At 37.9% G+C, this 27,952-nt stretch overlaps 1 protein-coding gene across 1 annotated transcript in view; it reads left to right on the plus strand.

Moving 5' to 3' along the window:
- CEP70 (centrosomal protein 70) overlaps window positions 1-27,932 on the plus strand; it is a 78,910-nt gene extending 50,978 nt beyond the window's left edge. Inside the window, 11 exon segments of the mRNA XM_014482647.2 lie at window positions 8-92; window positions 189-277; window positions 1,770-1,813; window positions 1,816-1,843; window positions 11,042-11,147; window positions 20,094-20,264; window positions 22,209-22,355; window positions 22,519-22,687; window positions 23,041-23,155; window positions 24,425-24,504; window positions 26,835-27,932. Coding sequence (XP_014338133.2) covers window positions 8-92; window positions 189-277; window positions 1,770-1,813; window positions 1,816-1,843; window positions 11,042-11,147; window positions 20,094-20,264; window positions 22,209-22,355; window positions 22,519-22,687; window positions 23,041-23,155; window positions 24,425-24,504; window positions 26,835-26,896 — 1,096 coding nt within the window. The 3' untranslated portion in view covers window positions 26,897-27,932.
- Window positions 27,933-27,952: the final 20 nt, after the last annotated feature.

A 27,952-nucleotide genomic window follows, 5' to 3' on the forward strand; every position in this document is an offset into this window, starting at 1 on the left:
TTCATAGACTATATAAAGAAGATGAAAGTCAGTCAGAAGAAGAAGATTATAGAAGCCTGAGTGCTTCACCCACTTACAACGGACTTCTAATGGTATGGGGGACTATAAGATTGATAAATACTTTTTAATAAAGTAAAATAATAATCTAATCTCTTAGGAAAGTTAACTGTTTATTAACTATGTTGCAGTCATTACAGAATCAACTCAAGGAATCAAAAACTAAGATAGATGTACTTTTAAGTGAAAAGCTCAATCTTCAAAAAGAGTTGGAAACCAGGTGAGAGAAACTTGTCATTTTTAACTTTTATTTAAGCAAATAGTGGAATTTTGAATGTTAAATCAGTCATCCTATCCCCTTTACTCTAAAACTAATGTTGGGGATCTCATATTTGTATACTCATTTTAGTCATTAGTCTCTCATATGGTAGAAAGAACAAAAATACATATATAAGCAAGGGGAGTGAGAAAATAGGAAGATAAAACTGGCTAGGAACTCAGAATAGATTTAGCCTATGCCAGTAGGGAACTCAGAATAGATTTAGCCTATGCCAGTAGGTTTCCGTTTCACAAATTATTTTTATTTTAATTTTTTTCCAAATTACTTTAGAATGTCTTATTTCATCATATACATGTGTTGTGGGAAGGGAGAAACATTTTAAAGTTTAAATGGCATACAACAGAAAGGTTTATTTATATACAAGCATACTACCACAGAAGAAAGGCACTCTACATGTTGACAGAAAGTAATAATGAATGTACACTGTTGAGACTTTTCATTAAATATTGTTGATACCTATTGTAAGTTAGACATGGTCCTAAGTTCTGATATTGTATATAACAAACAAAACAAATATCTTGTAAAGCTTATACTTCAATGGAGGAAACTGATACCTATAATAAAAAACCATTTCTGTAAGGTTTAAAAGCCTGCCACATAGTAATGTGTAAATTTATGGTTATATAAATATGAGGGGAAAATTTGTAAAACATGCATGGGAATAATGAACAGTGAATTTGAGCAAGTGGTTACCTGTGGTATGGGAAGTGAAAGTGAAAGTTGCTCATTTGTGTCTGACTCTTTGTGACCTCATGGACTATACAGTCCATGGAATTCTCCAGACCAGAATACTGGAGTGGGTAGCCGTTCCCTTCTCCAGGGGATCTTCTCAAACTAGGGATCAAACCCAGGTCTCCCTCATTACAGGCAGATTCTTTACCATCTAAGCCACAAGGGAAGCCCTAGAATACTGGAATGGGTAGCCTATCCCTTCTCCAGCGGATCTTCCCAACCTAGGAATCGAACTGGGATCTCCTGCATTGCAGGTGGATTCTTTACCAGCTGAGCCACCAGGGAAGCCCATGGTATGGGAAGGAGAAAGCAATGGCAGTAATTAGGGACACGGAGTTTGAAGTAGCTGTATAGGGTTTTAGTTAAAAGATTTTAAACAGATTACTATTCAGCTTTGATAAAGCTTGAGGCATGGACACACCACTATTTGTTTTACTCTATTCTTGTTTGTGCATTTGAGATAATTCACTATAAAAGCAAGTAATAGGTTAATAACAATGAAAGTGGGTAGAAAGTTTTGAATAGGGGATACACAGAAGAAGAAAGCCAGTGGCCAATAAATACCTCATTAGCAGTTATGAAATATTTTAAGAATTTTTAAGCATATTTATGACAAGTAATAGAGTATACTTTATTATTAAATATCTTTATAGTTTTATTAAGTAAATTGAATGTGTTCAACATGATTTATTTTCTACAGGCCCACACAGCATGAATTAAGACTTTATAAACAGCAAGTGAAGAAACTGAGAAAGCCCTGAAGAAAAACATCAAGTAATTATATTTTACCATAGTTACAAATTTATTAGGATTTTATATCTTATTATTTATTTTTATTAACCTGTCAATTTACCTGATAGTGGCTGTGGCTTAAAATTACCAGGTTGATGGGCAGGGCAGGGGGGTGGGGGGTCGAGGGGTATGTGTGGAGAAGACTTTAAAAAGGGGTATTTCTGGTTCCACAGTTTAAAAAGTTTCTACTGTAATGGATTTGGCTATATATTCATCTTAAATAAGAACAAGGAAAAGGTAATTGTCTGATATAAAAGGCAAATATTTTAATAAGTTGACTTTGGAAGTCATGGAGAAATTGCAAGAGAATCATTGAAATTAGAGGTGACAAGGCCCAAATTTTTGTTGGTGGTAGTGATGACCTGAATCATAGCCTTATCGTATATTAAAGCTTAAAGAATCAGAATGAATGCAGTGAGCCATTCATATCCACCACTTCTCTTTTATGACTTTGAAAAACACATACTCACAGGAATTTCAGCAAGTTGGTCCTCAAATAGTGATAGTATTTTCTGAAGATTAGCTATGTCTACTCTTTGATTCAAGGGAATGGGACTTGAAGTAGTGTGGTGAGCATGGGGATGAAATATTTTAAAAATTATATGAGTTAATATATGCATTAGATGTATTAAATCAGTTGTATTAGCCTATGTTGATTCAATTTTCAGTGACAGCTACATTTTCTTTATGGTAACACATGCCACAGTGAAAGGCAAGTATTCTGGCCATCCAGGAATTACATATTGAGTTAAGATAGTAGGGAAGGAAAACTAAAAAAGAGAAATGGAAGGTTCAGAAAGGTTGCATTCATTCATTCAATTGGATGCTTGGGGATGCTTAGGGCTGGTGCACTGGGACGACCCAGAGGGAGGGTATGGGGAGGAGGAGGGTTCAGGATGGGGAACACAGTTATACCTGTGGTGGATTCATTTCAATATTTGGCAAAACTAATACAATATTGTAAAGTTTAAAAATAAAATTAAAAAAATTTTTTCCCTTCCTACTATTGCTTAACATTTTAGGTACTTATAGTACCTCTTCCTATCTGTTTGGCATTCTAGATACTGAAATTACAGTGGTAAACCAAAAAGAAAGGTTCCTGTTCTCATGAATCTTATGTAAAGGGCAATGAAAAAAATAAGACAATTTTGATATAGGTAAAAATGTGTTAGTCGCTCAGTTGTGTCCAACTCTTTGCGACCCCATGGACTGTAGCCCACCAGGCCCCTTTGTCCATGGGGGTTTTCCAGGCAAGAATGCTGGAGTGGGTAGCCATTCCCTTCTCCAGGGGATCTTCCTGACCCAGGGATTGAACCCAGGTCTCCTGTATTGCAGGCAGATTCTTTACCATCTGAGCCAACAGGGGAGCCCTATAGTGTAAGTACCAAAGGTAAAATAGTGTGAGAGTTGCTATTGTACAAGTTTGGACAAGAGGTGGTGGTGACATGGTCAAAGGTGGCAGGAGTGGAGGTGGTAAGAAGTATTTGGAATATTGGAGGTAGAATTTGATGATCAGACTTGGTGATGGATTGAGGATGGATTAGGGGTATAGGCAGTTGAGGGGAAAAAGATTAACATGCAAAAAGATAAAAAAAAAAAAAACTTAATCAGGACTAATTTTTAGTCCTGAATAACGAAGTAGTTGTTGGAACATTAACTGAGATAGGAAAATTGGTTAAGGAGCAGCTGAGAGGAGGAATATGTAAGGTGGACAAAAAGTCAGAGGAGAAAGTGTAGAGGAGGAAAACTTCACAACCCTCTTAGAGTCTCAGGCTGGGCCTGAAAATTAAACTGACAAAGACAGATTAACATGAAAAAAGTATAAGTTTATTTAATATAAGTTTTACCTGACCTGAGAAGAAATGAAGACTTGAAGAAACAGCATTTTAATACTAGGTTTGATGAAGAGTGAGTGGAAAGTTGGAAAATGTAATAATACAAAAGGGTGTAAGCTGAGGGTAATAAACTGGGAAAGTTCGGATTTCGCTTCTTCAGAGACAAAGATGCTTCTTTGCCCTGGGGTACAAGGAGGGCAGCTTGTTACCCTCCTTGAGGGTACCCTCACAGGATCTCCTGGTCTGCTTCAGGGAAAAGCGGAGAGGTCAGAGAGTTCTTCCTGCATGCATCAATTCTCAAGTTCCTTCTGTTTAAAAGTTTCTTATGTTAAAATGATACATTTTGTTTTTGTTTTGGCCACACCATGTTGCTTGTGGGGTCTCAGTTCCCTGACCAGGGATTGAACCTGGGGCAAGGCAGTGAAAGCCTGGAATCCACTGGGCCACCAGGAACTCCCTTAAAATGGCATATTTTGGAGTGGCATGTCCTGATCCCTTCAATGGACTTTTATTGACCTCAGTGTATCAGTGAACATACATACACACATAAATGCTTACACATATATTCATAGAGATACCTAGTCATTCCTCATTATTTGCAGATTGCATATTTGTGAATTTGCCTACCTGCTGTAATTTATTTTTAATCCTCAAATAAGTTGTGGTGGCACTTGCACAGTTATTCATGGACATGCCCAGTATACACATTTTCAGCTATTGAACAAGGTGATACTCTGCCTGCATTTCCGCTTTCATGGTGTAAAGAGTCATTGTTTCTGTTGTCACATGCCACTTGTAGTTTTCCATTTTTTGCTTTTTATTGGTGATTTCTCCAAGATGGTCCCAAGCACGGTGTTGAAGTACAATCTAGTGTTCTATTCACAAGAAGGCTCTGATGTACCTGACAGAGAATATATATGTGTTAGAGAAACTTCATTTAGGCATAAGTTATGGTGCTGTTAGCTATGAGTCCAATGTTAATGAAACAGCAATATTAAAAAAGATGTCTTTAAACATTAACACACGTAAAACAAGGTTATATATTGATCAGTTGAGGAAAATGTGACCAGAGAGGCATGCAGGAACCTGATCCTGTATTTCCCCTAGGAGCAGTGATTCAGTCCTCACTAATTCAGTGTATACAGTTCTTTATTGAATATAACTGCCATGAATAATGAGAATTTACTGTGTATATATTTTTTGTTATTCATTTGTGCTGTGGTTTTTAGAGTGACTTTTCTCTATTAAACTTTAAAATTGTGATTTAGAACCAATCCTTCCTAAAGGAGATCAGTCCTGTGTGTTCATTGGAAGGACTGATGTTGAAGCTGAAACTTCAATACATTGGCCACCTGATGTGAAGAGTTGACTCATTTGAAAACACCATGATGCTGGGAAGGATTGAGGGTAGGAAGAGAAGGGGATGACAGAGGATGAGATAGTTGGATGGCATCACTGACTCAATGGATAAGGCTCCAGGAGTTGGTGATATGCAGTTTTCAAAGAGTCGGACACGACTGAGTGACTGAACTGAACTTTGAACTAAGCTTAGTATGTTAATAAAAAAAGAAAGATTTAGTGGCAAAAAAAAAAAAAAAGAACCAATCCTAGCTATATTTTTCTGTTGAATTTTGAAGAAATGATTTGTGTTTTTAGAAATTTATATTTGAAATTTAAATGTCTATAGTATCTAGATGTGAAACAGAATTAAGAATGTTAGATAACTTGCCCATATTGCACAGGTGGCATGTGGAAGAACTGGAAAGAAATCAGACCCACACCTAAGCATTTGAACTCTCAAGCTCACACTAATAATTAAAACCAAGCAAAAACCCAATGAAAAAAACTTTTTTAATGTAAAACTTCAAATTTTTATTTTTTGCAGGGGCAGAGGTAGAATTTTTGTCAAGGAACTACTGATGTTAAGGAAATAATTAGAAATAAAAATGTGTCAACCCAGTGAATATTCTCCACATGTGTAGGGAAAAAAAGAAACAGTTTTATATAACAGTTGGAATAAATATTGAGCCAGACTGTGATGTGCATTAGAGGCAGTATGCTAAAGAGGTTGCAAAGACAGAAGGAAATCTCATCCTTTAATTATATCTTGTGACAAGGGGGAGGTTACAACTTGGAGCCAGGATCCTAGGTTAAGCTCCAATAGGGAAAAGGAGACAAGGCACCCTCTTCCTTGATGTCCTTATTTCAAAGAGATGGTTCTAAGACTCCCAAGACACTGCTAATTTTAAGCAGGAGGCTTATTTAAATTTTAACAGAATCTACATACTTAGAAAGGATTTACAACTACAGGTTTTCTAAAGGAAATGCTACAAGAAAAGGAGGGGAAAGTCTCTTTCCCTTTTATAACCAGAGAAAATTAAATTTTTTCTTTAGATCTGTATTTACTTCTCAACTAATCAATCTTCAATATCAAATGATACTAATTTAACATGCAAAAGCTTGTTTGAGCTAATATTATAAGCAAGTTGGTTATGAAGTTCTGTTGCTAGGAAGTAATCAAATAGATCTGCCAGTGCAAGATAGCCAAAGGTACTACACTAATTCTATTTAATTTTTTCAGTGGTATTTATATTTTGTTAGAAGAAAATAAAATCAGAATCTTATCACCCATGTGTTGAGCTGGCAGAAGTTGAGGTGGTCAGAATAAGCCAAGCAAATTAATCATCAAGGCTTTATTCAGTTACTTCAATAATATAAACAAGAGGCCAAAGAGAGAAGGGCTGGCTTCTTGGTACCCCATTTTTCCCCATGAAATGGCACCCAGCAAGTGTCAGTCAGTGACATGGTGCACAGATGACTCCTGTGGCTTCATAGGCTAGGGAAAGGGCAGGATATGGAAACATACCTGAGTCACAGTGAAAAAAGTATTGCATGAGAGTCACCATGAGATTATGAAAAGGCTTCAGCAGACACAGTTAAAAGCTATAAAGTGTCTGCACGTGAAAACTTAGGGGAATGGCTATTGAAAACAGGAGATATCAGTGTTTTTAAGTTGGAAGGGCAGTTTTCTGGATTTCCCAGACTCCACAGAGAAACATAGCTATTGCTGCGGGTTATGTGGAATGAGTATCTGCTAAGTATGTGAAGAATTCCTTAGCCATTTTAGGGGATTTTTATGGTCTTCAGGTTCTGCTCACCACTCTGGAGACTACAAAACAATCCTGGAATATTTCTAAGTGCAGCATAGTCTGCTCAAACACAGGTTTCTAAAACACCAATTAAGTCAAATGCAATTGGAAAGTAAGGCAGTAATTAGATTAACATAGTAGTTACATTGTTTTCATGTGGTTTTTTTCCCCCATGGTAAAGGAGACTAGTATAGACTTTGGAAAGGGGAAAGCTTTGCTAGTATGTAGGCACCTGCCCGGGAGAAGGCAATGGCACCCCACTCCAGTACTCTTGCCTGGAAAACCCCATGGACAGAGGAGCCTGGTAGGCTGCAGTCCATGGGGTCACTAAGAGTCGGACACGACTGAGTGACTTCACTTTCACTTTTCACTTCCATGCATTGGAGAAGGAAATGGCAACCCACTCCAGTGTTCTTGCCTGGAGAATCCCAGGGATGGGGGAGCCTTGTGGGCTTCCGTCTATGGGGTCACACAGAGTCGGACACGACTGACGTGACTTAGCATAGCATAGCATAGCATAGCATAGGCACCTGCCCTTTCAGCTCTGTTTTAAGAAAATTTAAAACGAGAACCTGTACCCAAGGCTCCCTCCCTGACCCCTAGCATTAGACAGACTGGAGGCTGAAGGCAAGTTGTACTTCTTTCCCCACCTGTTTTAACCTTGGCTTCTTTGGCCAGGAGCTCACCTTCCATCTTCATAATCTTGGCATCCTCAAGCCAACATTTCTGTTCTGTTGGCTATGGATTTTGTAATGTTGGAGACAACCTCAAGACATACTTGAGCTGTTTAACTTATCTTGAGGCACCAATTATTTTTTGTTAGTTGTCTAGTTACATAGTTACATCAGTTTTTAAATACTCTGATTTCTAACACTTAACTTTTCTCCTGACTGCTGTTATTTTCACATGTGTGGTTTTGCCTAATACAAAGGTTTTCAGAAGTATTATGCTATGGCAAATATTTACTGTGAGACTAGCTGAACCAAAGGTCAGTTTCCCATAAGTTCCTAGATTTTACTAGTCCTTAACTTCTGTAAATATAGAAAAACAGTAGGGTTAAATATATTAATTAATACATGTGAAGTGCTTCGAAGAGTACCTTCAGAGAGAAGGTTCTCAATAAATACTAATTATTATCACCACCAGGCTCCCAAATATGTTGTCATTGTTATTAAATTAAGGGTATCTCTTAATTTACTTAGTTAATTGAATCACATTTCATTTCCCAGAGTGACTGTAGCTAGTACATTCAATGACATGTTTAGGTTATTGTCCTGGCAGCTAAAATGTTGTATGTCCATAGTATAATGTTAATCACACTTGTAAACAGTTTGTTGAGAAGTTAAACTTTTTCACCTGAATGCAAGGTTAATATGTAAATTCAGATATGTCCGTTTACTTGTAGTCCTCCTAGACTGTTGGCTTTTCTATGTTACTTTTGTTTTCTAGACAGTATGCTTTTGGCACTGCTTTTAGGCAAAACTGTCAAGTATATTAATATGGTAAAGAGATGAGAAGTCAAATGGAAACTATACAAAAAAGATCTTAATGATCTGTATAACCACAGTGGTGTGATTACTCACCTACAGCCAAACATCCTGGAGTGTAAAGTCAAGTGGGCCTTAGGAAGCATTACTATGAACAAAGGAAGTGGAGGGGATGGAATTCCAGCTGAGTTATTTCGAATCTTAAAAGATGATGCTGTGAAAGTGCTGCACTCAGTATGCCAGCAAATTTGGAAAACTCAGCAGTGGCCACAGGACTGGAAAAGGTCAGTTTTCATTCCAATCCCAAAGAAGGGCAATGCCAAAGAATGTTCAAACTACTGCACAACTCTGCTCATTTCACATGCTAGCAAGGTAATACTCAAAATCCTTCAAGCTAGGCTTGAACAGTATGTGAACTGAGAACTTCCAGATGAACAAGCTGGATTTAGATAAGACAGAGGAACTGGAGATCAAATTGCCAACATCCATTGGATTATTGAAAAAGCAGAAGAGTTCCAGAAAAACATATACTTCTGCTTTATCGACTATACCAAAGCCTTTGACTGTACGGATCACAACAAACTGTGGAAAATTCTTAAAGAGAGTGGAATACACACCTTACCTGCCTCCGGAGAAACCTATAGGCAGGTCAAGAAACAACAGTTAGAAGCGGACATGAAACAGACTGGTTCCAAACTGGGAAAGGAATATGTCAGGGCTGTATATTGTCACCCTGCTTATATAACTTATATGCAGAGTACATCATGTGAAATGCTGGACTGAATGAAACTAAAGCTGGAATCAGGATTGCCAGGAGAAATATCAATAACCTCAGGTATGCAGATGACACTACCCTAATGACAAAAAGTGAAGAGGAACTTAAGAGCCTCTTGATGAAGATGACAGAGGAGAGTGAAAAAGCTGGCTTAAAACCCAGCATTAAAAACATGAAGATCATGGCATCCGGTCCCATCACTCCATGGCAAATAGATGGAGGAGAAATGGAAACAGTGACAGATTTTATTTTCTTGGGCTCCAAAATCACTGCCAATGGTGACTTCAACCATGAAATTAAGATGCTTGTTCCTTGGAAGAAAAGCTATGACCAACCTAGACAATGTATTAAAAAGCAGAGACATCACTTTGCTGACAAAGGGCTGTCCAGTCAAAGCTATGCTTTTTCCAATAGTCATGTATGGATGTGAGAGTTGGACCATAAAGAAGGCTAAATGCCAAAAAATTGATGCTTTTGAACTGTGGTGCTGGAGGAGACTCTTGAGAGCCCCTTGGACTGCAAGGAGATCCAACCAGTCAATCTTAAAGGAAATCAGTCCTGAATATTTATTGGAAGGACTGAAGCTGAAGCTCCAATACTTTGGCCAGCTGACATGAAGAGCCGACTCATTAGAAAAGACCCTAATGCTGGGAAAGATTGAAGGCAGGAGGAGAAGGGGATGGCAGAAGATGAGATGGTAGGGTGGCATCACTAATTCAGTGGACATGAGTATGAGCAAACTCCAGGAGCTTGTGAAGGACAGGGAAGCATGGCATGCTACAGTTCATGGGGTCACAAAGAATCAGACACAGCTGAGCAAGTGAACAACAAAACAAGTGAAAAATAGATTGGGAGGTCTTTGTGTCTACTAGAGGAAAGAGGTTGACTTTTTATCTAGAGTTAATTCTGTTTATTTTGTTTTGGACATATGTCCTCCAGAGAGCACAGAAAAACAGTTGAGTGAATATCAAGGGGAATACATGTGAGTGGAGGAGATAATTGTAGTATGGTAATAAGAGATGACATTAAGAAAGGAGTCAGGAGGAATATTGGATTAGGACTGACAGCATGAAGTTCAAATGCTAACACATGGAGATTAGATTTAGTTCACAAATTAAAAAACAGTGGGAAAGCTATTGTTTTTTAGTAGGAAAATATTTTACGAACAGCAATTCAAGCTTATTAATGAGTCATGGAATCAGTTTAATAGGTCACAGTTCCACAGGAAACTGATAGGCATACTCAGATTTAAGATGTTTAATTTGAAGTGGGTTTAATAAGGGACTTTTTTCTAAGGTAGGTGGTGGGGGAGAAATGTCTACTACACCTGACTTTTAGAGCTATTTGGATATCTCTAAGTGGATACACTCATATGTTTTTAGGTTTTGGACAGAGACTCCCCTAGAGTTCTGGTAGCCACCTGGGACAATGGTCTCTGAGTTTTCATGCCTTCTTGATTAGCAGGTTTCACTGTTGTCTTCTCTTTGGCACCAGTGGAATATGAAGGAAGGACCAAGCTGTCTAGTTGTTGCTGTTGCAGTGCCCAAACTGTTTGCCCTGCCCACTGTTTATTGATGCCATTACAATATCAAACTTGGAGCACCTTGGAAGTTGTTTTCATCCTTTATTGTAGTTCTTTGCTATTCTGTTCTTTGTAAGTGTTGGGGAATGGTTATAACTTCATCAGTCTGATTCCTTTTGTTTTCAGGGATTCCTTCTATATTGTATCTATTGAGAAGGTCTTTTCATTTTCTGGTGACAATATAGCTTAAATTAAAAATGTGTATATGATTATATGCATGTGTATGCATGCACATACACATATGTAAAATGACAGAGTTAACGGGAGGGTAGCTGGATCATTGGCTTATTTTGTCATCTTAATCCGCTGTTTAGTAAAACGTATGTATTCTCTTGGTTTTTTTCCCCCTTAGATTACAGAATATTATCAGTCAAAAAAAAGCTGAGGACAAAGAGGGAAAAGATGAGCCCAGCAAAGATAACCAGCAGCAGGCTCTGATTGACCAGAGATACTTCCAGGTATTGCTGACAAAAAGACTGGTGTTTACAGTGAACCTTGGTTAAGAATCACAGTATGATAAATTATCAGTTAGTAAGGAATACTTGTATCCTTTATTTGCGTGTGCTTAGCGTGTTTTGTCTTGCCATGACATACCTAATTGCTAGAGGTTGGTACCTTGACTTAGAATTGTCCCTTGAAAAGAGACTTTGGCCTAGTTCAAAGTAGAGCAGCAAAAACCTGACAAGATTTTAATAGATACCATAATCCTTTTCTTTACTCTCCCTGCTTAAGCCATTTCTCTTGTTTCCTTTTCTATCTTTTTGTTTTTGCTGTTGTTGATACTATTATTATATAAGTAAATCTACTTCTTAAGGTCCTTGTTATACTTTTTTAAAATTTGTATGTTTTGTCCACCTGAAACTTAATTTTCTTTGTGGTATAATATAGTGATCCAACCTTGCTTGATGTATAGACCATCTATTATTGAGCAAATGAGCAGTTAAGCCTGGTAGTTTACTGAGTGAGCTGGGCCTGCATTCATATTTTATTGGGCCCTTACAGGTCTTTTTTAACTTTGAATTAATTACTAGATTTTTTAATTAAGAGATTTTATTTAAGTCCTTATTTCTAGTTTCTCTTAAAAAGTCAAAGGATCTGGCAACAAATTCCTGCATAGTGGTTACCAGTGCAGAATTCAGCCTTGCCCCTGTCATGCCTGGCCGTGTGCTCCTCAGTTAGCCACAGTCCCATGCCATCCTTGCTTCACTTATTTGTGCTCTTCCTTGGCTTCTACAAGCATTTGAGTTTGCAGTTTCTTGTAGACCATTCTTTCTCTACTTTATTGAAATTGAAATGTTTACCATATTCCCTTAGATGCATAGATTTATTTCTAGACTCTGTAGTGTCTCATTTCTATACTAATTTCTGTAGTTTTATAGTCAGCTTTGATACCTTTTGGGGTATTCTTTTAAATTTTTTTCTTGAATATATTTTTAGCACGTTTGTTCTATATGAGCAATGTCAACTCAAAAACAGATCCCACTGAGATGAGCTGAGATTAAATTATCTTTTTAGATTAATATTTGGAAAAATAACACATTTATAGTTTTGAATCATCTCACTCAGAAATATGTCTCTAATTTTATTTGGGTCTTCCTTTGTACCTTTTAATAAAGTTTTGTATCTTTTTAAGTTTAGCTCTTGCATATTTTTTGTTTTATTTCCTAGGTTATCTAGTTATCTTACAACTTTTATTGCTATTATTAATTGGAGCCCTTTTCCATTACATTTTTAATTAATTGTTGCTGGTTCTTTGTCCATCTCTGTGTTGATATTATGTCCAGGCACCTTTGTGAAAACTGTGGGTTTTTTTTGTAGTATAATTGTTTCCCAATGTTGCATTACTTTCTGCTGTACAATGAAAGGAATCAGCTATATATATACATACATCCCTTCCCTCTTGGACCGCCCTCCTACCACCACCACCCCCCGCCGCCACCCCACCCATCTAGGTAATCACAGAACACCAAGCTGAGAAAATATGGCAAAATGTTAACAATTATTAAATCTCAGTTTATATGGGTATTTGTGACTGGGCCACAGGGTGTCCTCATGTTTGGTCAAACATTATTCTGGATTTGTCTGAGAATACTTATGAGTGAGAGGAGAAAATCTTTTTTCTCTGTGGTTTGCTTAAACTGTCAAAGCCAATAATATACCTTCACTGTTATGCCTTGGGGATATATCAGCCCTCCATGTTTATATACCTCAGGGTATATCAGCCCCTATGTTATAATTTAGTTCACAGGGATCTTGATCACTTTCCTTTCTATAAGATATTACACTGGCCCATTACATTGATGACAGTATGCTGATTAGACCTACCGAGCAAGACGTAGCAAATTATTGGTATTTGCATTTTAAAGGATGGGAAATAAATCTAACAAAAATGCAGGAACTTTCTACCGTAGTGAAACTTCTAGGGCTCAAGTGGTGTGGGCATGTCAAAATATCGTGTCTAAGGTAAAGGATAAGTTGTTCCTTGGGCCCCTCTAACAACCAAAAATGTGGCACAGCACCCAGTGTGTCTCTGCATTTTGGAGGTAGCATATTCCTCCTGTGATGTGTTCTTCCCACCCCATTTACTGAGTGATCTGAAAAGGTGCTTGTTTTGAGTGTGGCTCAGAACAAGAGAAGGCTCTGCATTGGTCCAGGCTGCTGTGTGAGCTGCTCTGCCATTTGGGCCACAGGACCCTGGAGGTCCATGGTGGCTTAGACTGTCCTGGCAGACAGCGGTGCTGCTTGCAGCCCTTGGTGGCCCCTGTAGGTGAGTCACAAGTCAGATCCTTAGAGCTTTGGAGAAAAAATCCTGTCATCCTTTGCAAATAACTACTTTCCTCTTAAGAAATAGCTCTTGGCCTTTTACTGGGTCTGAGTAGAGACTGAAGACTTAACAGTGGGCAACCAGCCTACCATGTAATCTGAAATACCCATCATGAACTGCGTGTTATTTGACCCACCAGCCATAAAGTTGGGTGAGCACAGCAGCACTCCATCATTGAATGAAGGTTGTACATATGAAATTGGGCCTGAGCAGACCTTAAAGGCACAATAAATTACATGAAGAAGTGGCCCAAATGCCCATGGTTTCCCATTCTTGCTGCACCACTTTCTCTCTCCCTGCCTACACCTATGGCTTCAAGGGGAGTTCCTTATGATCAGTCAACACAAGAGACTTAGGCCTGGTTTGCAGATGGCTTTGCATGATATGTAGGCACCACATTAAAGTACACAGCTACAGCACTACAGCTCCTATCTGGGGCATCCCTGAAGGAAAGTAGTGAAGGGAAATCCTCCCACTGGGCAGAACGATGAGCAGTGTACTACTGCACCACAAGGAAGGAAAGGAAGAGTGTGTCTAGAATACAAGAGCTCCCTTAGGGCATCTCTAGGTGTTGCCGTGCCTTGTTATAAAGGTCAGTGGAAAACTCCAACAGCCTGGTCCAGACCCTTCAGAAATGAAGATTTGAATTACACCAGCAAGTAAAGAACCAGGAGCATCTGAGGTGCTTGTTGAAGGCAAATGTAATAAATAATAGGTAATGGAAGAAAGTAGTGATAAATACCAGCTGTGACCATATGATGACAACAGAAGTGAGGATTATAATTATCATGTGTATTGCTTCCTTCTTTTGTTATGAATATGTTCATATATTTATGTGTGTATGTATATATTTATGTTTTTCTGTGTATATATTTGTAAATACACACATGGCAAAGGTTTTTTTTTTCTTGCTCTTTTTCTCTTACATAATGATTTTATGTCATATTTGAGTATCCAGCAAATTTGGAAAACTCAGCAGTGGCCGCAGAACTGGGAAAGGTCAGTTTTCATTCCAATCCCAAAGAAAGACAATGCCAAAGAATGCTCAAACTACTGCACAATTGCATTCCTCTCACGTGCTAGCAAAGTAATGCTCAAAATTCTCCAAGCCAGGCTTCAGCAATACATGAACCATGAACTTCCAGATGTTCAAGCTGGATTTAGAAAAGGCAGAGGAACCAGAGATCAAATTGCCAACATCTGTTGGATCATCAAAAGCAAGAGAGTTCCAGAAAAACATCTACTACTGCTTTATTGACTATGCGAAAGCCTTTGACTGTGGATCACAACAAATTGAAAAATTCTTTAAGAGATGGAAATACTAGACCACCTGACCTGCCTCCTGAGAAACCTGTATGTAGGTCAAGAAGCAACAGTTAGAACTGGACATGGAACAACAGACTAGTTCCAAATCGGGAAAGGAGTACGTTAAGGCTGTATATTGTCACCCTGCTTATTTAACTTATATGCAGAGTACATCATGTGAAATGCTGGACTGGATGAAGCACAAGCTGGAATCAAGATTGTGGGAGAAATATCAATAACCTCAGATACGCAGATGACACCACACTTACTTTAAAAACAATGATATAGGATTTCCCTGGTGGTGCAGTGGTTAAGAATCCACCTGCCAATGCAGGGGACACAGGTTCAATTCCTGGTCCAGGAAGAACTAAAAAGCGAAGAACTAAAGAGCCTCTTGATGAAAGTGAAAGAGGAGAGTGAAAAAGTTGGCTTAAAGCTCAACATTCAGAAAACTAAGATCATGGTATCCGGTCCCATCACTTCATGGGGAAACAGTGGCAGCCTTTATTTTCTTGGGCTCCAAAATCACTGCAGATAGTGACTGCAGCCATGAAATTAAAAGACACATGTTCCTTGGAAGAAAAGCTATGACCAATATAGATAGTATATTAAAAAGTAGAGACATTACTTTGCTGACAAAGGTCCAGCTAGTCAAAGGTATGGTTTTTCTGATAGTCATGTATGGATGTGAGCATTGGAGTATAAAGAAAGCTGAGTGCCGAAGAACTGATGCTTTTGAACTGTGGTGTTGGAGAAGACTTTTGAAAGTCCCTTAAACTGCTAGGAGATCCAACCAGTCAATCCTAAAGGAAATCAGTCCTGAATATTCATTGGAAGGACTGACACTGAAGCTGAAACTCCAATACTTTGGCCACCTGATGTGAAGAACTGACTCATTTGAAGAGATCCTGATTCTGGGGAAGACTGAAAGCAGGAGGAGAAGGGGACAATAGAGGATGAGATGGTTGGATGGCATCACCAACTCGATGGACATGAGTTTGAGTAAACTCTGGGAGTTGGTGATGGACAGGGAAGCCTAGCGTGCTTGCTGCAGTCCATGGGGTGGCAAAGAGTCGGACATGACTAAGTGACTGAACTGAACTGAATTTTATATCATAGTTTTTTTAATTGTTACGTATTTATTTATTTTTACTGTGCTGTGTCTTTGTTGATGCACCCATGCTTTCTCTAGTTGCAGTGAGTTGGGGGGCTACTCTCTAGTTGTGATAAATGGGCTTCTCGTTGTGGTGGCTTCTCTTGTTGTGGAGCACAGGCTCTAGGTGTGAGGGCTTCAGTAGTTGCACCACACAGGTTCCAGAGCACAGGCTCAGTAGTTGTGGCACATGGACTTAGTTGCACCATGGCATTAGGAATCTTCCTGGACCAGGAATTGAACCTGTGTCCCCTGCATTGGCAGGTGGATTCTTAACCACTGCACCACCAGGGAAGTCCTATATCATTGTTTTTAAATTACAGGATATCAAGTTATCAGGATATCAATGAACAATGCAGAGAAATAGAAGAAAATGACAGAAGGGGAAAGACTAGAGATCTCTTCAAGAAAATTGGAGATATCACAGGAACATTTCATGGACAGATGGGCACAATAAAGGATAGAAACAATAAAGACCTAATAGAAGCAAAAGCAATGCAAGAATACACAGAAGAACTTTACAAAAAAGATCTTTATGACCCAGATAATCATGATGGTGTGGTCACTCACTCAGAGCCAGACATCCTGGAGTGTGAAGTCAAGTGGACCTTAGGAAGCACTGCTGCCAGTAAAGCTAGTGGAGGTGATGGTATTCCACCAGAGCTATTTAAAATCCTAAATGATGATGCTATTAAAGTGTTGCACTCAAAATGTCAGCAAATTCGGAAAACTCAGCAGTGGCCACAGGACTAGAAAAGGTCAGTCTTCATCCTGGTTACCAAGAAGGGCAGTCCTAAAGAATGTTCAAACCACCGGACAGTTGCACTCACTTCCCATGCTAATCAGGTTATGCTCAAAATCCTTCAAGCTAGGCTTCAGCAGTACGTGAACTGACAACTTCCAAATGTACAAGCTGGGTTTAGAAAACACATCAAGGAAAGAGTAATCATCACTTTAGGACTTCACCTCCTTTTCTGGCAAAGGGGTTTTAGTGCATCTTTGATATACAGTGTATACAGCATAGTTGTATCATGTTAGGTAATCAATGATCTTGTTTGTTATTGTGTGTATTTGGAGATTAAGTATGGTTCAAGGCAAACCTGATAGCTCAGCTGGTAAAGAATCCACCTGCAATGCAGGAGACCCTGATTTGATTCCTTGGTCTGGAAGATCCACTGGAGAAGGGATAGGCTACCCACTCAAGTTTTCTTGAGCTTCTTTGTGGCTCAGCTGCTGGTAAAGAATCTGCCTGCAATGTGGGAGACCTGGGTTCAATCTCTGGGTTGGGAAGATCCCCTGGAGAAGGGAAAGACTACCCACTCCAGTATTCTGGCCTGGAGAATTCCATGGACTATACAGTCGCAAAGAGTCAGACACGACTGAGCAACTTTCAGTTCACTTCAAGACAAACCTGGTGGCTCAGATGGTAAAAGAATCTGCCAGTGATGTGGGAGACCAGGTTCAATCCCTGGGTTGGGAAGATACCCTGGAGAAGGGAATGGCTACCCACTGCAGTATTCTTGCGTGGAGAATTCCATGAACATAGGAACCTGGTGGGCAACAGTCTATGGAGTCTCAAAGAGTTAGACATGACTGAGTGCCTAAAGCAAAGTGTATGGGTGTCAAATTGACAAGGGGTGAACTTGTGATGGTTAATTTTATGTGTCAACTTGACTAGGCTAGAGGGTGCCCAGATAATCTGGTCAGATATTGTCCTAGGTATGTCTATAGGGTGTTTCTGGGTGAAATTAACATTTGAAATGGTAGACTGGGACAAAGTGGATTGCCTTCTCTACAGTGGGTGAGTCTCATCAAATCAGTTGAAGGCCTGAGTAGAACAAAGGCTGAGGGAACAAAAAGGAAGAGGGAACTTTCTGCCTGCCTGACTGCCTTTGAGCTGAGACATCAATTTTTTTTTTTTTCTGCCTTCAAATGTTGAACTGAAACATTGGCTCTTCCTGGGTCTCAAGCCTGTGGGAATTCAGACTGAAACTGTTTCATGGGCTCTTCTGGGTCTCCAGCATTGCTAACTGTAGATCTCAGGATTTATCAGCTCCTATAATAGAGTGAATCAGTTCTTTATAATTAATAAACACACATACATATGCACACAAAAGTACACATCCTGTTCATTCTGTTTCTGGTGAACCCTGACTATATAAATAGTATTTATTGTTCATAGTCTCTTTATTTTCATTTAAGGAAATTTCATCAAAAATTTCTTGATGAAAAATTGGGAGAAAAAGTTATTTAAATCTCCATCAAAATTTCAGTCTCTCATCCAGTTCAAAATTTCTGCTTTATGCTTACTTTATTTTGTGCCTGCCCTGTACTTCTCCAAATAAGCAGTGTGGCAAGGGATTGTGATCTGTTTCATTATTTCATTGCTCCTCTTCTCTCCTAGGCCTCTGCTGTATCTGGCTTCTTCCACGTTGGCAGTGAGGGTGGATGTTGAGTGAGAATAGAAAGCAAGAGTAGAATCTTTCTTGACTGGTGCTGGCGTAATCTAGCACTGGTGCCCTTTGTGTGGCTGATGACCAAATACTGCCCCTTTTTCTCTATCATAGAATGTGTGTGTGTGTCTTTTTTTCCAGCTGACCTCTTATGAATCCTTCTCCTTCTCTTGTTCAACTGACACTCCCTTAAAGGCCTCCAGCTATATGTACTTTTTTTTTTTTTCCATGAAAGCAAAGCTTGACTGTCTTCCAAAGTATCCTTGGTCACAGGGTATATTCTTACCTACCATAAAGTAAAAAGGCAAACTTCTCTTGTTGCTGCTTCCTCTCCTTATTCTAGTCCATCTTTGTCTTTTTCATTTTATTTTTGCTGTGTAAGCAACCCTCCTAAAACTTAATGACTTAAAATAACAACCCTTTTAGTATTACTGTGCTTGAACAGCTGAGCAGTTCTCAGCTGGGCTCCTTCATGCACCTGCTATCAGATACAAGTCAGCTAGGTGGCTCTGGAGTTGAATGGATATCAGGGTGATTGGGTTGACTGGGTCATGTGTCTTTTATCATTCACCATTTAGCTTGGGCTCTTCCACAGGGCATCATCATCATCATCATCTTAGTTGCTCAGTAGTGTCCAACTCTTTGCTACCCCATGGACTGTAGCCTGCCATGCTCCTCTGTCCAAGGGGCTTCCCTGGTAGCTCAGAGGGTAAAGCGTCTGCCTGCAATGTGGGAGACCTGGGTTTGATCCCCAGGTCAGGAAGATCCCCTGGAGGTGGAAATGGCAACCCACTCCAGTACTCTTGCCTGGAAAATTCCACAGATGGAGGAACCTGTTAGGCTACAGTCTATGGGGTTGCAAAGAGTCACACACGACTGAGCAACTTCACTTCCACAGGGCAGAAGAGCTCAATAGGAGAGAGCAGAAATAATCAAGGCCCCTTGAGTCTTGGGCTCCAAACTGGCACACCATTATTTCCTTTTCTGTCTGCCAGAGCAAGGCCCAAGGTTGCCTCTAGATTCACGGAGGAGAAAATAGACTCTACTTCTTGATGGGAGAACCTGCAGTGTCATATTGCAAAGACAAGAGCACAAAGACAAAAATTGCAGTAATTTTTGCAAACAATCTGTAAGGTATGGATACACACTGCTAGCCATATATGTAATCCTCCTTGGTTCACCATCACCCTCATGGAATGGGGTTGTGCTATGACCTTGTGGAGATCAGCTCCCTGCTCTCCCTGTTCTGCTGCCCTTCTTAATTTTTGGTGTGAGAGAGAGGGAGAATAAAGACTGTATTCCTGTGCTCATTAGTAATTTAATGAAGGGGAATTATTTTTTCCATTAAAATGGTATTCAAAGTAGAGTTTAAATGTAATAGAATCAAAACATTGAAATGTACGTTCTAAGCCAAACAACAACTACTTGTAAATAAACATCAGAAATCAAATTCTCAGAAGACCTGTAGCTTTCTATGGGGAAAGAAGAAAACAGTTATTTTTCACTCATTCTGTACAGCCCTTTGAAAGATACTTGTCTTGGTGATTCCTGTCCAATGAATCTCTAACTCAGAAAATGATGTTGCATTGATACATAAGCACTCTAACATAGATCACTCTGATAGGACTGTGAGAAACTTTTCAACTAAAAATGCCATGTTTTTTTAAAGGTATTGAGTAGCATCAATTCAATTATTCACAATCCAAGAGCCCCAGTAATAATATATAAACAGAGCAAAGGAACAGCCCAACATTTTAATAGAGATCTTGTTCAGGATTGTGGATTTGAGCATCTTGTTCCTATAATAGAGATGTGGGCAGATCAACTGGCTTCCTTAAAGGTATGTGGTTGAATACTCTTTACATGCTTTGAAAATGTATCAGAGTCTGTGGGCTTTATATACTTTTATTCTCAAAGTTTTATATTTAGTGTGCTTTTACCATAGTTTTTTTCTTTATAATTGTACCTTACTGATGAAATGTTGGTTAATGAAAGTGTCATTGTGTTGTGATTTCCTGACTTTTTCAAATTCTGGTGATACTAATTGTTTAGTACATTTATTTGACACTGAATGTGTTGCCTTGAATTGCTAATTTTAAAAAAACTATCAAAATGTTATACTCTTCCTCTTTCTTACCAAATGCTGCTGCTGCTGCTAAGTCACTTCAGTCGTGTCCAACTCTGTGCGACCCGATAGAGGGCAGCCCACCAGGCTCCCCCGTCCCTGGGATTCTCTAGGCAAGAGTACTGGAGTGGGGTGCCATTGCCTTCTCTGTCTTACCAAATGAAAGGTTAACAATACTAATATGTGAGGTCTAGGTGTTAATTGTGCTTGTGCTTAGTCACTTAGTCGTGTCCAACTCTGCAACCCCATGGTCTGTAGCCCACCAGGCTCCTCTGTCCATGGGGATTCTCTAGACAAGAGTACTAGAGTGGGTTGCATGCCTTCCTCCAGGGCATCTTCCCAACCCAGGGATCGAACCCAGGTCTCCCGCATCTAGGTGTTAATTAGTGAGTGTTAAATAAGTGGAGGACTAAAATAAGAAGTTGAGAAAAATAAGAACTTCCTGTGTTTCCTTCTGTATTCTAGAGTTGCATTGTCTAATACATTAACCACTCACCTACATGTAGATTTTGATCACTTGAAATATGATAGTCGCAACTGAAATGTGCTGCAAGTATAAAATTACACACCAGATTTAGTAGAAATAGTATGGAGATGATTAAAAGATAATTAAAATAGATGATCTGTTGATACTATTTTGGATATATTGGGTTAAATATATTAAAATTGTCACCTATTTTTCACTTTTTTAACATAGCTACTAGATAATATTACTGTGACACACATTACATTTCTTTTGCATGACATTGATGTTTTAAAGGGCCAAGCACCAAGCACTGTGCTATGCACATAGTTGATGCCCAGTAAATATTTGTTTATTGATGGACCAGTCTTAGACTTCTAAACTTACAGGATCCCAGCTCCTTGTGCACAGTTTTAAATAGATTAGGACAACATATTTAGGCCAGGAAAACAAGTAGACTGTCATGAAAATTAAGTAGAATTACTTTTTAGGCATCTTTTCGAATTAAATTTTTTCTTGGAGCTACATACATGGATGAATCTTGAAAATATCCTAAGTGAAAGAAACCTGTCGCAAAAAGTCACATATTGTATGATTCTGTTTTTTAATGAAATGCTCATTAGTATAGTATAGGCAAATCTATAGAAAAAGAAAATAAGATTAGTGGTTACCCAAAGCCTGGGAGCGAGAGAAAATAGGGAATAAGGGTTTCTTTTTGGCATGATGAAAATATTCTAGAATTAAGATAATTGTGATGATTGCACATCTCTGTAAATAAGACTACTGAATTACACACTTAAAGAGGATGAATTTTATGGTATGTGAATTACATCTCAATAAATCTGTTATTTAAAAAATCAAGGGCAAAATAGAAATGACAAGCTTATTTTTTATTCATCGATAATTCAAAATAATTACTTAAATAATAGCGTACATTACATACGTACGCATGTAAATAACATACAATTACTTTAAACATCCAGATTCCAGATAATCAGTATATGTATAATGTTTTTTGTAAGGCCTGAAGAAAATGAATTTAACAGGCTCTTTCTAAACAGGCAATGGTATTTTTAAAAAAATACTGATGATGATTAATATTTGTATTACATCTGCTTGGATAATTATATTTTATTAACATGATTATGAAAACTTAAAAAACTGCATAATACCATATTATTTGTTTTGTTATGAAGGATTTATATAAGTCCTTGAAAATACTGTCTACAGAACTGGTGCCTTGGCATAATTTAAAGAAGCAGGATGAAAATGAAGGTGTCAGAGTTGAAGATCTGTTGTTTATAGTGGATACCATGTTAGAAGAAGTTGAAAATAAGGCAAAGGTAATACTACCCAGTACTTACATAGATATTCACATTTTAATGTGAAATTAATGATATGGATACAGATATTCTACTATAACTCTTTCTCTTTTTAAAGTTTTTATTAAAGATTCGGAATAATTTTAAGATGTGAACTTTCTTTTTCTTCCTCTCTTTTGGGCAGGACAGCAATATGCCAGACTTCCACATTTTGCGAGCTATTGTTTCTCACTTCCAAAAATTATTTGATGTTCCTTCTTTAACTGGAGTCTATCCTCGAATGAATGAAGTTTATACTAGGCTTGGAGAATTGAACAATGCTGTGAGAAACCTCCAAGAACTCTTAGAACTAGGTAATGACTCATTTTCATTTTTGGCCTCCCACTTAATAATGATTATTAATAAATCTGACTCTTTGTGATCCCATGGACTATAACCCACCAGGCTCCTCTGTCTATGGAATCCTCCAGGCAAGAATACTGGAGTGGGTAGCCATTCCCTTCTCCAGGGGATCTTCTCGACTCAGGGATTGAACCTGGGTCTTCTGCATTGCAGGCCGATTCTTTACTGTCTGAGCCATCAGGGAGACCCCATTAATAAATGAACAAAAAGTAGGTGAAAAATTGAGGGTAACAGAAACATAGCATTTGATTTAATGATTTTGAAAATTCCCTTAAAATATTCTCCTTTTATTTCTCTTTTGCAGATAGTTCATCCTCATTGTGTGTGCTGGTGAGCACAGTTGGAAAATTGTGTAGGCTGATTAATGAAGATGTGAATGAAAAGATTATGCAGGTATTAGGACCTGAAGACCTTCAAAGGTATTTATTTTAAAAAGGTTGCAAAGTATTGTCCAGAATGTTTGGAGTGGTAAAATTAAAGATTTTCAAAACTTCATAAGTTATTTACCTTTCCTGTTTGGAATAGCATTTTTAAAAATAATCTCACACCTTAGGGATGGAGAGAATATCAAATATTTTCAAGATAAAAGTAGATTCTGGGGTCTGAGTCAGGACTCTAGCATTTTTGCTATAAGCTTATTCCCAAGGGAAATTATAATTGGAGAAAATCAAACTTTGTCAGCAACTTCATGTTAATTCAGAATATATAAGTAAGTCCAATTTTTAGTAGATTACCATAGATCACTGAATAATCACTAAGAGTATGTGCATTATTTGATAAGATATTGCTGCTGCTACTGCTAAGTCACGTCAGTCGTGTCCGACTCTGTGTGACCCCACAGACGGCAGCCCACCAGGCTCCCCCGTCCCTGGGATTCTTCAGGCAAGAACCCTGGAGTGGGTTGCCATTTCCTTTTCCAATGCATGAAAGTGAAAAGTGAAAGTGAAGTCGCTCAGTCGTGTCCTACTCTTAGAGACCCCATGGACCGCAGCCTACCAGGCTCCTCCGTCCATGGGGTTCTCCAGGCAAGAGTACTGGAGTGGGTTGCCATTGCCTTCTCCAGATAAGATATTAAGGATTTCTTTTTTAAAGCTAGGCATCTCCAACATAAAACCTTTTTTTTTTAATGTTAAAACATTATAGCTGTATTCTTCCTCCCTCCTCCCTCAGATTTTATACTGCAACATAAGGAAAGTATACGTTCCATATGTTCTGCAAGTTTTCCAAGAGGAACCCTAACCTAATCTGACACTTGAGGTTTCTGATACTTGATGATTTTAAAAGGAACGTATGTCTCACTATTGGTATTTTTCTCCCTCCCAGTTTTACAGATTACTGATACTTATTCTTAATGTTTAATATAATACAGGATATGAAAATCAATTATTTTTGGAAAACATGGTCTCTTAAGACTCCTCAAGCTAAATGGAAAGTTCCCATGTTAGAAATGTTAGATAAATTTAACCTTAGAACAGATGATTCTACTGCTAGTAGATTTTTTTTTTGTTTTAGAAAAGTATTACTAGATGAACAAAAAGCTCAGAAGGAAAGATTGCAGTAAATAATCATTAAATTTGTATTTAAACTAGCAGGACAGTTTCTTTCTGTTTTGAAATGTTCTATGTCCATTCAGATGTAAGAATCCTAAGTCAGAAATTCAGTATAAATTGTGCTTTTTTTTTTTAAAGCATTATCCACAAATTGGAAGAACATGAGGAATTTTTCCCAGCATTTCAGGCATTTACTAATGATCTACTCAAAATCTTAGGTAAGATTTTTGTCGGAGGTGGTTAAATATTGAGTCTTAGGCTATCATTGGGTTTGAGGAAAGAGTGTTCCTTAGTCACTGTATTAGTATTTTTACCTAGAGTGGTAGAAAGTGTCTGGAAACCACTAGTAGTAGTGAAAACAAACTTCTGACTTGCAGTTAAAGTTGGTTGGGGTTAATCTACAGAACAGAGAAGGACATATTCTTTAAGGAGCTGAACCTTTGTTTTAGGCCTTTAAAATGAGAAATGACATTATTCTGGCTAGGCCCACTCCAACCCTGACTGTCATTGGCTAATGAGAAATGTCTGTAGAATTTATGATCTTGATAGGTGTGTTTTTAATTTTTCTTCTTCCTCCTCCTCCTCTTCTTTTCTTTTAAAAAAAGATAGTTCCTACCTACTCTTTTCTTAAAATTTAATTTCCTCAGATGATGAAAAATAATACAACGTAAACATCTGTAGAAAGGAGATGAATTTATAAGTTTGTGGAAGGGAAGAGATACATTTACACTCTTGGTCAGATTGAGGGCTTTAAGGGGAAAAAAATGTAATTAGGAATCATAGCCAAAATAAAAACCCACATCTTTTACTTTAAGTGTGATTTATGGCTATAAAAATATTATGATTATGATTATGGCTATAAAAATAATTAATCTTACCATTAAGAACACTTTTTAGGGAATTCCTGGTGGTCCACTGGCTAGGAAAGATTCCCTAAACCCAACAAAACAAAATCACTTTTTAAAAATGTTACAGTGATTTATTTACTTCATTAATTCACTATGATTAATGAATTTTTTTTCTGTGTAGCTCATTTGAAGTTGAAAGTTTTTGTTTTGTTTTTTAAAGAATGACTCTGACATAGGAAATTAAATTAGAAGAGGAGATAAGGTTTGGCAGAAGATAAAGCAATGAGTAAGTTAAAATTTGGTAAGAAGATGAGTAAATGAAAGGCATATCTGACTGGAGTATATAGCCTAGTTGAACATAAATTTTGTGGCCAATTTTATGTAGACTGGAAGCAACGGAGACAGTGAATGTACTTTATTCATGCTCATATATTTGAAAAGATCATGGCAAGGGAAGACATAATTTGAAAGTTTAACTTGAGATATGAAAATGTAGAAATGTATTTATTGCCTTGTATCTCAAAGAGCTTTGTTTCCTGTAATATGATTTTACTTGCTTTGAGATAGCGATTAACAGTGTTTCTTGTCATTAACAAACATTTTACTAGGTGTGCTATTAACACTTACCTCATAATCCTTGTATAGAAACTTCTTCTCAGATATAATACTCAACATGGTTCATGTGGGACCATTTGCTTCAATATACATTGTTCATGTGCTGTTCAGTCACAGTTGAAATTCTGGAGTAAATATTAACATTTCAGAAATTAAATCTGTTTTGGCAAACATGACTATTTTTATTATTACTAGATGCAAGGTGGCTTAGTGATAAAGAATCCACCTGTTAGTGCTGGAGACGTGGGTTTGATCCCTGGGTCAGAAAGATCCCCTGGAGAAGGAAATGGCACCCCTCTCCAGTATTCTTGCCTGGGAAATCCCATGGACAGAGGAGCCTTGAGGGCTACAGTCCATGGGGTTGCAGAGTCAGACACAGCTTAGCAACTAAACAACAAACAACAACAACAGATGTCATATTACACATCTAGAACTACAGAGTGGATTACTGAATATCAGGTAATGGAGAAGGACTTTCTTTTTTCTCGTGTAAGTGGTGTGATTAGTTGAGAAAATTCTCATATCAACCAAGGTCCTTCTCTGTGAGGTTTATTTATAAGGCAGATTTCTCTTCTAGGGAGAAAACAGGTGTGATTTTAGAATGCAGGTCATGGAATAACTTGATCTTTGTACCTTACTTACTACAGTGTAATTCTCAGCTGTAGATTTGCTCGTATTCTTTTCCTTTCTTTTATCATCTGTGTTCCTACAGAAGAGATCCCTAAGTCCTTAGATGGAGGCCCAGGAAAGAGAAAGGGCCTCTCCTAGGGATTTCACCATGTAAGCTCACCCATATATTAGAAAGAGGCAGTAACATAATGTTATAAATATGGTGAGTAGTATCTGTTGTTAAGAGCACACTGCTAATGAGATTAATATCAGAGTCAGAAGATGCTTTTGTAGGTAGCTTTTACAAACAAATGTCCTATGAATCAGTGATACACTTTTAGAGAAAAATTTCATGTGCTTGAAAGCACTAGTGATGTTGCCTTTGTGTTTGAGGTTTGCCTTTGCCCAGAGTTATCATTTCATCTGAGCCTAACACTAGATGAAGCTACTGTTTTATTATTGTTTTTCTGTTACAGAAATTGATGACTTGGATGCCATTGTACCTGCAGTAAGGAAATTAAAAATACTTTCATACTGAAAACAAATCATTTTTACTGTGTAAATTGCATTCTTAACATCCTAAGTATTTTGTAGGATTGATCTTACTCTGAGACATGGGTTATAAAATGTATTTACCTCAAAATTTACCCCCTTCTTTCTATTGAGGCCTCCATCTGTATAGTTTTTATTGACTTTGAGATTCTTTTATAGAAAACAATTGCTAAGTTTAATTAATTAACTTTAGATCCTTGAATAATTCTTAAGCAGTTCTTGAGTACTTGAAATTTAAGATTGTTTTAAAGTACAGTGTGTGAATAAGAGAGAAACTCAGGGAGAGATAATGCAAGTACTAGAAAGGTTGCATTTAAGTTCAGAGTTTACTGACCTTTTTGGTTCTAGGAACAAGGAATGTCAATGTCTGTTTTTTTTTTTTTTTTTTTTTTAATGTCTGTCTTTAGTCCAGCCAGCAGGAAGCTATTGCTTTCCTGGCAAGGAAATGGCACATTCTATTAAGATATCCCTCATGACACTTGTACTTTCAGAGCAGAAGGAACAAAAGGAAGAAGGAAAAAAAATTTTCCTATGAGGGTAGAAAAGAATTATGAGGTACAATAGATGAGTAGGTCTAAGTCTCTCCTTTAAAAAAGTGTCTTTTTTACTATCTTCATGTGATGTACCTTTTATAAGGGCATGAAATCTTAAATAAAATTTTGTAAAGAATCTCCAAATGATATTTTACATGTTTCAATGTCATTCTCCCAAATCTTCCCACCCTCTCCCTCTCCCACAGAGTCCATAAGACTGTTCTATATATCAGTGTCTCTTTTGCTGTCTCGTACACAGGGTTATTGTTACCATCTTTCTAAATTCCATATATATGCGTTAGTATACTGTATTTATGTTTTTCCTTTTGGCTTACTTCACTCTGTATAATAGGCTCCAGTTTCATCCACCTCATTAGAACTGATTCAAATGTATTCTTTTTCATGGCTGAGTAATACTCCATTGTGTATATGTACCACAGCTTTCTTATCCATTCATTTTGATATTTGGCAAAACTAATACAATTATGTAAAATTTAAAAATAAAATAA

The sequence above is a fragment of the Bos mutus genome, chromosome 1 (assembly GCF_027580195.1).
Source record: "Bos mutus isolate GX-2022 chromosome 1, NWIPB_WYAK_1.1, whole genome shotgun sequence".
NCBI classification, from domain to species: Eukaryota; Metazoa; Chordata; class Mammalia; order Artiodactyla; family Bovidae; genus Bos; species Bos mutus.